Source organism: Dipodomys spectabilis, unplaced genomic scaffold (assembly GCF_019054845.1).
Source record: "Dipodomys spectabilis isolate Male_0828 unplaced genomic scaffold, ASM1905484v1 ptg000365l, whole genome shotgun sequence".
Lineage (NCBI taxonomy): Eukaryota > Metazoa > Chordata > Mammalia > Rodentia > Heteromyidae > Dipodomys > Dipodomys spectabilis.
The window spans coordinates 9,223,762-9,236,959 of record NW_024871042.1 but is presented as its reverse complement, the minus strand read 5'-3'; the positions used below and the strand labels follow the sequence as shown (position 1 = coordinate 9,236,959).

The 13,198-nt window shown below is 48.4% G+C and overlaps 1 protein-coding gene across 1 annotated transcript in view; it reads right to left on the bottom strand.

Moving 5' to 3' along the window:
- Nucleotides 1–2,289: 2,289 nt before the first annotated feature.
- The window catches only part of Pygb (glycogen phosphorylase B), a 47,339-nt gene continuing 36,430 nt past the window's right edge, over nt 2,290–13,198 (bottom strand). Inside the window, exons 16-20 of the mRNA XM_042666437.1 lie at nt 10,234–10,375; nt 8,051–8,258; nt 6,659–6,793; nt 4,315–4,381; nt 2,290–3,668 (exon numbers count right to left, since the gene is read on the bottom strand). Of these exons, the coding sequence (XP_042522371.1) occupies nt 3,516–3,668; nt 4,315–4,381; nt 6,659–6,793; nt 8,051–8,258; nt 10,234–10,375 (705 nt within the window). The 3' untranslated portion in view covers nt 2,290–3,515. The remainder of the gene's footprint in view (nt 3,669–4,314; nt 4,382–6,658; nt 6,794–8,050; nt 8,259–10,233; nt 10,376–13,198) is intronic.

Here is a 13,198-nt window from a genome sequence, read left to right as displayed (position 1 = left end):
TGTTTGTGGTTTTTCTCTACAAAGCAGGAGTCAGTGTTACCTCTTGATGGGATGTTTACCCAGGCCCCGACCACAACCCCAGTACTGTCCTGGACACAGGAAGTGGGTATAGGGCTGCTAAGTTCCCATTCTCCTCTCCCCCCCGCCTCCCCCCTCCTTCCAGATGCTAGGGCTCTTTCTGATTCAGGACAGTATTTCCAGATCTTGCAGGTAGTCTTTTCCTAAAATGCAGTCCTACTTAAGTGACCCTTTCCCTGCAGTGATTATGGGTATTGGGCTTTGTCTGCCCAACACACAGACACCTACACACACACACACACACACACACACACATACACACAGAGACACACATATGTATATGCATGTATATACATATATAATATATATGTGTGTGTATATATATATATATATATATATATATATGTATATGTATGTATATATCTGCTTAGAGAAAAGATTAAGCCTCAAGGCCAGAGACTTTGACATGGACCAAGAACATCGTCTAATTTGTTCACTGGGGTATCTCTTGAACAGATGTGCTTTAGGGATTTTTTTAATCAAACCAGCCCTCCCTGTAGCTGTCATGTCCATTAACGCACATATGCCAGTATAGTGAAGAGTCAGGTATGTAGTCACATCCCAAGCCAAGAAACCTCTGGAAGAAGAGAGCATGCATGGCTTAGTAAGAACAGGCCCATTCTGTCTGTATGACTGGAGTACAATATTTATTTTTTCACATTTTGCATCTGTAAGACATAAGGGTCCAAATCCACCAGGATCTCCACCTGCCCTGATACCTGGCCTTTCCCTTGTAGGTCCTCAGCTCTGGAAAAGGAGGGCTTGGCCACTTGCCTTTCTCCGAGCTCTCCTGCCTAGCATTAGCAGCTGTAGACCAGCTGGACATCCCAAGGCCAGCATAGGTTATACCCTCCCATTCTCAGAAGCTGTCATCGATTCTCTCAAATATTTTTCCTACACCAGAGTTGAAACTGGACTCCTGAGTTTGTGACAAATGCATTAATTCTTTCTGACCAAAGCCCTGATCTGACTAAAGCATGTCCATTTCCCAGAGCTTAGTGTACGTACATATTGCCCCAACTTAGGGAGGCCATCAAGTCTGGGACACCCCGCACCCCCCTCAGCCTCCATGTGTCGCTCTGGTCTGTGCCGGTGGCCTTTGATTCACAAACATAGCTCCTGTATTGGCCAGCAGTGGCCTAAACTACAGTCAGGCTGGGATCCTCCTGCCATCAAACACCAGGGCTTCCAGCATGTAAGTGAGGTGATGGTCTCTGATTCTTCCCAAGCCAGCCTGAAGACTACCTCAGATCCTTTGGTGGGAGTGGGGACAATGAAGCCAAATATAAAGATTTTAAATACAAGCTGTTAGTGCTGTTTACAAGTGTTTTAACAGGCTGACTGAAGGCGAATTACAAGAGCTGGCAACTGCTCTGCTGTCATCTACCAGATAATTTGAGCCAAGCTCCCCACACGCAGTGGGGTCTCAGAGCCTTTGGCTGCAAGATCAGTGTGGTCAATACTAGGCCCCTGGGGACATTGAAGGAAGCTGTGCAGAGGAGGCATGCTCTGAAGGTAAGCACTGTGCTGTCAACTGTGTAGACAAATGTGTCCCAAGAGCCATAGGATGTGGGGATCACAGATGTCCTGGGTTATTTCTGGAGGTGGGGGGAAAGTGCAGCATCAAGCTGTGTGGCTATAAGCAGGAGGTCTACAGCCCTCCTACCGGAATATACACATCACCCCACAGTACTCAGGTCCTTCCTGATTTCTTTTTGTAGTGCTGGGGGTTGTAGTGCTGATGCAGTACTACTGAGCTACATTCCTGCCCCTCCCTCTTGGTTTTGGACTCTAGCTGTATATACAATTTAGCAGAACCATTTGGTCCCCAGAGCACCTCCCCCCCCGCCCCCAAAAAAAGGGTGGCAAAGGCAGCAAGTAAAAAGAGGCCAGATACAGTTCACACTAGAAATGCAATGCTTGCTTTGTCCCCAGAGGAAAATGTTCTCACGTGGCTTGACTTGACTTTTAAGAGTGAGTGGGATTCCAGGCACAATGGCTCTAAGTCCCACACTCAGTGGAGATGAGAATGAATCTCTGTCTGCAATCCCAGGATGCTGGGCCACAACTCTGCCCAGGTCTTGGTTACAGAGGGAAGAATGAAGTCTATCTGTGTGCGATGCCAGCCCCAATTTATAGGCCCCATCCTCTCGCTTCCCATGGAAAATTCAGAGTTGAAAAGACAGCGAGTAAAACAGACAGCACATCAACTGACCATGGACATAAAAGTTTAATCTGTTTCTTTTGAGGCAGTAATAGCAAGTGGCAGAGTGGCAGTCACACACAGTGGCTTTATGGAACACAGCCTCATGCATGGGGCCACCCCACAGGGCAGATGACCAGCCCCAGAACTTGTCCCCACCCCAAAGAATACCACAGTGGTTCTGGTGAGTTTTCGTGGGAAGCTACTACCGCAGGCCTGGGATGAGGGAAGAGCCTCATCCCACACCCAGGTCCAGCATGCAATACGGTATGGAAGCCTCCAGAAAGATAGATCCACATGATTTCTCCAACTATCACCCATGGTAATGGGCAGCACTGAGGCAGGTTCTACCCTGACTCATAGCTCACAGAGGAAAGGGATGGCTGAGATGGGCTCAAGCTTGCATTCTGACCAGGCTGCTGTAAAAGCCTAGCAGAAATGGCTCCTCTGGGTTCACTGGTGCAGATGCCCCCACAAGACTGTTGCATTTATGGAACCTCAGGACACGGACAGGAGGTTTGTAGAGGGCTCAGATCCACACTAGGGCAGGACAGGCAGTAATCCTGCCAGGAACACCTCCAGATACAAGTTAGACTTGCTAAAACACGAGAAAGCTTCAGCTACTTTTTTCCTTTGAAAAAGCAGAACCAAACCCTACATCAGTCAATCAGCTTTGTCATAACTAAGGCCTCTTGAGATGTGGGACATGGGTCCTTCCCTAATGGTCCCAAGCACCTATATGGCTCCCAAGATGGCTACAAAGGGCTGGGCCCACCTGGGTCCTTGACCCATTTACCAGGAGCAGAATCCCAGAGAGGGGGCAGAAGAAAGGCAGCTGTGGGGATGAAGTCTGAAGGGTACAAGTCTTCCCAACAGGACCAGGAGGCAGAGCTGGGACAAGGAGGCCCTATGGCTAGTGGCCCACAGGCTTCCAAACACAGGTCTTCAGGCTTCACCATGGCCACCTGACCAGACCTGAGAACCCAGATGCTCAAAACTAAAGACCTAAACTCATGGCAAGATGTGTAGTTTCATGGGGGGGGTGGCAGCTGGCTCCATCTCTGTTCACATCTGGGGCCATCCAAGACCACAGATGCTGCAAACTCCATTATTTCCTTTATAGGAAACCAGGAGGGCAGCACTGAAGAAAAGTAGAGCCCACCAGCTGCTGGCAGGGTGTTTGGAAACTGAAGTAATCAAGCCAGATGCCCACTGGTCCTGCTACGTGGGGTGCCTAGTCCTTGGGGAGGTTGGGGGGCGGGATCTGCAGGTCAGAGGGCTCCACACCCCAGATGTCCCGGGCATACTCCGTGATGGTCCGGTCACTAGAGAACTTGCCCGAGCAGGCAATGTTCCTGATGACCTTCTTGGTCCACTCTGTGGGGTTCTGCAGGGGAAAAAGAGGCTGATAAATCTTTGGCACCTTTAGCAAGGCTGAGGTCTCCTAGTTGAGCCTGAGTTTCTCCAACTTCAGGAGTGGTCCCAGATGAGCTCTGGGCCCCTGGGAAGCCTGACAGAAAAAGAGGAACTTAGAGAATCAGAAAAGCTACACTAGAGTTAAAAAGGAGGACTAGGAGGGTTTCTGTCCTGGAAAAACTGTATTAAGGTAAGCAATTGCCTCAGGTGGATTCAGTACCCTCAGACAAAGGGTCTCCTTTGACCCAGAGCTTCATAACAGCTCCTCCAGAGCTTCAAGCTGCTCCTAGGCTACAGCCAGCACTGGAAGAGGTCTCCATGATAGGGTCAGACTAGAGGTCAGCCCAGACTGAGGAAGGCCTCTCCCTGGGGCCTGAAGGGTAACTCGGTTTCCAGGCCTCCCATTTCTGGTCTTGGCTATCAGGGGCCATTTCCCCGAAACAGGAAATGACCGCAATTGACCTAGAAGCAGGTGGGACCCACTGGTGAAAAAACTGAAACCCCGCTGGCCTTAGCCAAGGGCTTATTTCCACTATGTGAAGAATCTGACCCAGTCAGTCCATCACTTCCCCAGAGTCCCAGCTGCTCTCTGCTGGTCTCTGGGCCTTGAGCCTTACCCGGTACAGCTGGTCCACCTGGGCCTGGCATTCCATGTAGGCTTCATAGTCTGCAAACACCTTGAACCTGAAACAGTGGCAGGAGGCTGGGTCAGGACAGCAAGCGGCAGGTGCCAAGGAATCCTACCTGGAACAGCCTCTGTTGTCAGAGGCTAGTCCCACAGCAGGGTCAGGAACTACCCATCTGGCCCTCACATCCTAGCTCTGTTGGAGACCAGGGTGAAGGACCCCGCTGTGTTTGTGGGCACTAGGCTGCACCAGATCCATTTGTCCACAGGGCTTTTCTGTGAGTAATATTATTGTACTGGAAATGCTGTTTCAGGGAAAATAAAACTCATTTCAGCACACTATTCCTTTAAGGGACTAGCATTTACAGTGCAACTAGCATGGGTGATCGGAGCCATACATGCTCGCACAGTCTACAGACTCAGCCATGAGCCCACTTCACCTGCCATGGCCAAGAAGCTCTTGCTGAGAGATGGCACCTTCTTTAGCATGTGTTTGCAAGTCTGAGAATTGATGACATAGACAAAAGTGCAGATTTATTAATTATTGAAATGCATTTCAGTTTACTATTGAGTCAGACGCACAAATTACAAAATTTACTGTTTGTATGTGTAGGGTGTGCATGTGCACGCACGTGCACTGGTACTGGGGTTTGAACTCGGGGCCTGGTGCTCAAAGCTTGCATTGAACCACAAAAGACACAGCTTCACTCGTGGCCTTTGGGTGGTTAATTGGCAAAAAGACACAGACTTTCCCGCCTGGGCTGGCTTTGAACCAGATGATCCTCATCTCAGCCTTCTGAGCAACTAAGTTTACAAGCATGACCCACCAGCATTCAGCTCTGAAATTCACTATTTATAAAGTTCCTCCTTGTTTGCAGAATGTAAGATGTAACAACTGGAAATTTTATTCCATTCTCTTTGAACTTCTACTTTCATTCTATTCTGCAAAGAATTTTTATCCTAATGTAATATATTTTTGTGCCTGGTTTTGGTTGATCATCCTGAGATACTTATCTGTAACAAAAATCATTTAGAAATTTTTTTATGTCATAAAAAATGTTCATTATAAGCCATCATAAGCAGGAGAGTATCCAGCTTTAGCACAGATATAAACAAGGATCATGATCTTGTCTGACTGAAACCAGCTTGGTGACAGTCTTAAAAAACAAGAACAGGGGCTGGGAAGGTGGCTCAGTGGTAGAGCACTTGCCTTGCAATCATGAGGCCCTGGTTCGATTCCTCAGCACCACATAAGCAAAAAGAAAAAAGCCGGAAGTGGCGCTGTGGCTCAAGTGGTAGAGCGCTAGCCTTGAGCTGAAGAGCTGAGGGACAGGGCCCAGGCCCACAGTTCAGGCCCCACAAAAAACAAACAAACAAAAAAAACTAGCCCAGTGGGCTGGGAAGGTGGCTCAGTGGTAGAGTGCTTGCCTAGCATGCATGAAACCCTGGGTTCTATTCCTCAGTACCATATAAACAGTAAAGGCCAGAAGTGGTGCTATGGCTCAAGTGGTAAAGTGCTAGAGTGCTAGCTTTGAGCAGAGAGAGGCTCACGGACAGGGCCCAGGCCCTGAGTTCAAGCCCAAGAATAGGCAAAAGAAAAAGAAAAATAACTAGATTCAACTTTTACCAGTAGGAAAGGATGAAGAGCTGCTACGAGAAGTGGGCTCTGCTGGCCTGTTAGGTACTTCAGATCAATTTTAACCCTATGTTAACTGCACTGTAACTAAATGCCAACTATAAGTTTAAAATGTCATTTGTGTGTGTGTGTGTGTGTGTGTGTTTGCGGTTTTTTGTTTTTGCCAGTTGTGGGATAGAACTGTCTCTGGGTTCCTTTTGCTCAAGGTTAGTGCTCTACCACTTGAGCCACAGCACTACTTCCCGTTTTTTCTGTGACTAATTGGAGATAAGAGTCTCACAGACCTTCTTGTCCAGGCTGGCTTCAAACCATGGTCATCAGATCTAAGCCTCCTCAGTAGCTTGGATTATAGGCATGAACCATTGGCACCTGTCCAGTTAATTCATTTAAATTGCAGTTCCACAGCCCTCCCTTCTTGGTTCCTATGTTGCCTGTGATCCCTGGACGCCCTCTACTGGGCTTCCAGCCAACCAAGGGACAGGTCTTCCAGCTTCCAGTTCCCACAGTCGTCCATGAACTCTCACCAAGATACTGCCTTACACTGTGTTTGGCTGTCTGGTCAGCTTAGATAAGGCTTCATGAAAGCATACGTCTTGTCCTCCAAATAATATAATTCTCAGCCCACCAGAAGGACCGTTCGTCCCAATGGTGGTAACTACACAGCTGACGGGAGAAGCAAGCAAGAGGGAGATTCACCCACCTGTCATGGTACATTAGCATGTTGACCACATCCTTGAAGCAGTCTGGATCCTTAGGAGAAAAAAAACCACTGCCAATCTGGTCCACAGCCTGTCTCAGCTCAGGTAGGCGTTCATAGAACTCTCTGGCATTGTACCTGTGGAGAGATTTGGTGCATTAGTGTCCCAAGACTGGCAGCTTTGGAGGACAAGTAGTGTACACAGACCCCAGCTTGTGTCTGGGGTCCAGAGCACCAGCTATCATCTATTGGCTACCAGCCTTTGAGAAATGGCTGGATTAAGTGATAACATACCGTAAGCCTTTAGTTTCAAGCAATGCTGTTACTAATGACTCACATTGTATGACTCACATTGCATTTCTATGAATGAGGCTGAGCCGCTCAGACTTGCCTTGCTGTGAAATCCTAGGCCAAGCTTTTAAAAATGCAGAAGCTGCCCTGAGAGGATCACCTTCTCTGAACCCAAGAATGAAGGAAAACCAAACTGAGTAAGCAGAGCCAGCCATGGTCATCAGAGGCCTGGGTGGGGTAGCAGGCGTGAAGATCCCAGGACACAGCAAAGGCGGGAAGATGCAGGTGGAAGCCTTGTACAGGCTCTGGGTGATGAGGACACAGTTGAATTTTGAGGTACATTTACGGGTGAACCCTAGTGCTTGTCTTTAAAGTCTTGCTGACGCCTCAAGACCTTTAAAGTCAATTATACAATACTGCCTTTTCTTTTAAATCTTCCTTCAGAATGAGGGTCAAGGTCAATGAAGCAGGGAAAACTAGAAATTTCAGCCAAGAGATGGGGAGCCTTGTCTGGGGTCCTAGGGCAGAAAGAGGGCATTAATGGAAAGACTGGTAAACTTAAGAATACAACATGGACTTTCATAGCTAGCAGTATTCTGCACTATCGCTTACTTTAACAACAGGGAACTGGGAGAAGGTAGATGAAAGCTGTATAGTGTGATTACGAAGTTTCTGCAAATGTAAAAGTATTTCAAAATAAAAAGATAATTGACGAGTTAGGCCAGGGATCAACAGTGAGGCCCCAAGTCAACTGTGTGCTTCTGGTGATGCAGGTGTTTGCTGTGTCTAGCACCAATGTCTAAGCTGTGTCTGTCTAGGAGGAGGCCCTTCCCCAGTAGTGACGAGTAAAGCCAGCCCTTCACTCACAGCCTGAGGTCCAGATGCTATGGACTGTCATAGAAACAAGTGCCAAGCTCCTACCCCAGCAGCCTCACAGGTATCCAGCATCCTTGAACCCTTGAAGGGACTGATCATCTCACTGAGCACATAGCCACTGGAAGGCCTTTCGGCCAGCGTTGGCCCCTTGCTCCATGCTGCTCTCCACAGCTTCCTCCCCAGAGCTGCCACATGCTTCATTAGCATACATGGAGGACTCTCACTCACCCTTTCTGGTCCAGAGCCTCAACATCTTCCACCCTCATGCCAAAGATGAAGAGGTTTTCGACCCCAGCTTCCTCAGCCATCTCCACGTTGGCCCCATCCATGGTGCCAATGGTGAGCGCCCCATTGAGCATGAACTTCATGTTGCCGGTGCCTGAGGCCTCAGTGCCCGCAGTGGAGATCTGTTGTGACAGGTCAGCCGCTGGGATCACTGCGGAGGGCAGAGAAAAATCAGCACCAGGCCCTGCTGTCTGATTTATACAGCTGCACTCCCTTCCTCCAGCTCAGGGCAGCCTGCGACTGAGCTTGCTACAGGACAAGCCAGCCATGGGGGACCCAGAGACCAGGCAGCTGTCTCCTTCCTGGTCCAAAAGTAGGGGGTCCTCTTCTTGATCAGTTCAGTCTGAGGCAGGGGGTCTAAGATAGACCATTGAGGAGAAGACCCAAGTGGCATAGGATTTTTGTTCTAGAGCTTTCAGGGACCAGGCCAATCTAAGTCAAGTGGGAGTCTTAGTCCTTGCTTGCTGACAATGTGGTTCTTTCATTTTCACAACACTGGTATCTTACTCAGTTACCTGATAAAACTCCTTGGATCATGCAAAAGGAACCTGGACTGCGGCAGGTTCAGTGGCTGTGAAAGGCTAAGAATACTATGCTCATGAGCACAGAAGCTACTGGGTGTGTACAGAATGGACCCTGTGCTCTGAGGTGGCAGGTAGACTAGACACAGCAGCCCTTGGAAAGGGCTGTGTTCTTATACACCCTGGCTGGACACCGTGGTCTCAATGTCCTCAGCTGAGACAAGGCCCAGGTGTGTCTAGCCTCCAGGTCCTGTGGTCTGCCTGTGTATTCCCAGGGCAAGTCTAGGGAGCCAGAGAGAAAGCAAGAGGCCCTGGGCTGAAGTACCAGATGGGTGCCCCATGGCCAGTTCTGAAGATGGAATAGATCAGCTGATCTCAACGTGAGTGTGAGGAGGAGTTCAAAAAGCAGAAAGGGGAGGAAGACAAATGAGAAGTTCCAGCAAGGTCTAGCAACATGCCAAATGTCCAGGCTAACACCTAGACAAACCTCAAACCTCCCTACTCAAAAAAAAATTTTGGGGGGGGGGGTCTGGTCGTGGGGCCTGAACTCTGGGCCTGGGCGCTGTCCCTCAGCTCTTCAGCTTAAGGCTAGCGCTCTACCACTTGAGCTACAGAACCGCTTCTGGCTTTTTTCTTTTTGCTTATGTGGTGCTGAGGAATCGAACCCAGGGCCTCAGGCATGCAAGGCAAGCGCTCTACCACTGAGCCAACTTCTCAACCCCCTCCCTACTCTTTTTAAATGCACTACCACTTGAGCTCTGAGGGGTTTGTTGTTGTTATTGTCGTTGTTTTTGGTCTTGGTCTTGTTTTTTTGTTTTTGAGGTCTTGATTCCTTTGCCTGTGCTAGCCTTAGACATGTGGTCCTCCTGCCCCCACCTCTCACACAGCTGCGTGCACCACCATGCCTGGCTCAAGCCCAGTTACTTGAGCCTTCCTGGAGACCTCTCTGCACCAGGCTGTTCATAGGGCTGGTTCTTCTTTGAGCGCAAAAGAAACCAAGTCAGCCTGTAGTCTTTACTATGATGGTCTGGAAAGCAGGCACAAAGATGTCTGTCTGATGCAAAAAGCCAGGCTGGAGGTATGGCTCAAGTGGTAGAACTCCACCCAAGCAAGCAAAAAGGTCCTGAGTTCAAATGCTAGGACCAGCAAAGGGAGAGAGGGAAGGAGGGAGGGAGAGAGGGAGGGAGGCAAGGAGGGAGGAAGACTGAAGAAGAAACCTAGAAGCAAACAGGTAGTGGTGAGCAGGGAGGGGAAGGCAGTGGGGAGAAGCCACTAGCAAGATGCACATCCTTCTAGCAAGAGAGACCCAGGAGCAGCAGGCACAGCTGACAGGCAGGAGGCTGTAAGGTGGGAGAACACAGACTAAGGCAGATTTGAGAAGGTCCAGAAAACGAGGACATTGCAAGCGCCACAGTCATTCTGCCTGTGATACCACAAAGGCTCTTCTTGAGCATGCTGCAGGTGTTCCACATGGGAGCAAGTACCTCCTGATGCTAACTGAAATGGAGAATGATCCTGGCCAGTACAGCCTACCCACTGGCCACGGGCCCCAGGCAGGAATCTGCCACACACACCCCCGCCCCCCCCCCCCCCCTCCAGTGGTACCTTTCTCAGCCAAGGACACTCGGTAGTTCTCCAGGAAGATCACTTTGAGTTTGTCACCCACAATGGGATCATGATTGACAACATCACCAATGGATGTGACCAACTTGATGATCATCTTGGCCATGTGGTAACCGGGAGCTGCCTAGAAATGAGGGTTAAAGGTGAAATGCTTTGTTCAGGGTCCATACTGGGGCAGGACAGCTGGCAGTGCCGAGGGGTCTCCAAGTGGGTCAACCAATAGCTGTGGCAGCCTAGTGCTGGGCTAGCCAGTAGACAGCAGGCCATGCCCCATGTTGTGGCCCTGCTGGTTTGGGGGAAGAAGGCCTGGCTCTGCCCGGAGGACAAGGCATCTACCAAGCCCTCCTCCGTGGTCATCTCACTTGTGATATTTGTCACCCTCGAGTTTCATTTTCTGATTCCAGCCAGCATTTCAGAAATTGCAAGATAAAAGAAACAAGGACTTCTAGAACTGTTAATTTACAGGAAATATAGAAAACTAAGCAACATACTGACCATACCAGAGGGATATATTCAGAAAAAGCCAGCCTAGGGATAATAACCCAGTATCTGTAACAAATGTATTGAAAATAAAATTTTATAAAGGTGTGTGTGGGGGGAGGGTCAGGCGCTGGTGGCTTATAACTATAATCCTAGCTAGTTGGGAGGCTGAGATGGGGAGAATGGCAATTTGAGGTAAGCCTAGGCATACTCCAGACCCCTTCTCAATCAACAGCTGAACTTGGTGTCACACACCTGTTTTTCTCAGTCACATGGTATGCTAAGATTGGGAAGACCAGCTAGGTAGAAAAGTCCAAGAGACTTCGTCTCAGTGGAAGAAGCAGGGCCTGGTGGCACGTGACTGTTATCCCAACTACAACAGAAAGCATAAAATAGGCAGACAGTATAGTCCAGGAACTGCCTATGTAAGAGGCAAGACTCTATCCTGTCTCAAAGATAACCACCAAAGGGCTAGGGGCATTGGTAAAGCACTTGTGTAGCATGTATAAGACCCCGAGTTCAAACACAAGTACCCACCAGAAAAGGAAAGGAAGACATGAAAAAAATATATTAAGAAATCAAGATCATCTAGCTGGGCACTGGTGGCTCAGGCCTATAATCCTAACTACTCAGGAGGCTAAGATCTGAGAATCATGGTTCGTTTGAAGTCAATCCTGGGCAAAAAACTACTTGAGACTCTCATCTCCAATAAACTACTCAAAAAAGCCAGAAGTGGAGCTGTGACTCAAGTGGTAGAGTGCTACCCTTGAGTAAAAGAAGCTCAGGGACAGTGCCCCGGCCCTGAGTTCAAGCCCCAGAACTGGCAAAAATAAATAAAGGTCTATATCCACTAATCTCAATACAAGGGCCATATCTGGGGTCTTGATTAAAACATTTAAAAATACTTGTGGGGCTGAGCACTGGTGGCTCATGCCTATATTCCTAGTTACTCAGGAGGCTGAGATCTGAAGATCATGGTTTGAAACCAGCCTGGGAAGGAAAGTCCATCACCAATTTAGCAGCCAAAAAAAAAAAAGCTGAAGTGGAGTTGTGGTTCAAGTGGTAGAACTCTAGCCTTAAGCACAAAAGCTCAGAGGCAGCACCCAGGCCTGAATTCAAGTCCTAGAACAGACATCAAAAAAATGATTTGTGAGGTTGGGGATATTGCTCAGTGGCAAAGTACTTGTCTAGCATGTACAAGGCCCCTGGGCCTATGCCCAACACTGACCAAAAAAACTTTAGCAATGGTTCAGACTTGAGTCTCAACTACTCCAGAGGTTTAGGCAGAAGGATCCTTTGAGCCCAGGTGTTCAAGGCCAGCCTGAAAGCCAGGCGCTGGTGGCTCACGCCTGTAATCCTAGCTACTCAGGAGACTGAGATCTAAGGATCACAGTTCAGAGCCAGCCCGGGCAGGAAAGTCGTGAGTGAGACTATTATCTCCAATAAACCACTAGAAAACCAGAAGTGGTGCTGTGGCTCAAGCAGTAGAGTGCTCACTTTGAGCTGAAGAGCACAGGGACAGCGCCCAAGCCCAGAGTTCAAGGCCCACGACTGACAAAAAAAAAAAAAAGGCCTGCCTGAAAATATAGAAAGATCCTGTCTCAAATAAAAATAACAATTGTGGCTTTACTAAGACAAATAGGTACATGGTCCCCGAGTGGATGGTATTTCCTGTTCAGTGAGTGGGTGTAGTGTGTGGTGATGTTAACAGAGCCTTGTAACTACTGTGGTTTTGATGTGACCTCAAGAGTCTTCATGTTTGGCATATGCTCTGAAATGGCTCAATGTAAGTATGGAGATGGGTTTATGGATGTAGTGTAGACTTCTTTTCTCCAAGTTTCAAGTTTTTCATAGTAACATTTAAAAACTTTTGCTTGTACTTAGATTTGAACTCAGGTCTTTGTGCTTCTAGGCAGGCACTCTACCACCTGAACCATGCCTCTAACCCTTTGTACCTGGACCATGACCCTATTTTCACCTCTCATGTAGCTGGGATGACAGGTGCACACCACTACACTCAACTTACTGGTTGAAACTGGGAATGGAGGAGGAGGTCATAAACTTTTTGCTTGGGCTGGCCTCAAACATGATTCTTCCCAGCTCCACATCCTAGGACAATGGGCACTAGCCACCACTATGTATGTTACATACAGAAATATCAGTGAACAAAGACAGCAGGATGTCCAAAAATTGTTTTAAAAATACAAGGTGATGCTAGGTGCCACCGTGGCTCCTGTATTCCTACTCTGGATGCTTAGATCTGAGGATTGCAATTTGAAGCCAGCCTGTGCAGGAAAGTCTGTGACACTTATCAACAACTAACCACCAAAAAGCTGGAACTGGGAGATGCAGCTCCAAGTAGTAGATTGCTAACCTTGAGCAAAATAGATCAGGGACAATGCCCAGGCCCTGAATTCAAGCCCCAGAACTGGCATTGAAAAAAACAACAACTAGATGATAGAGTGGG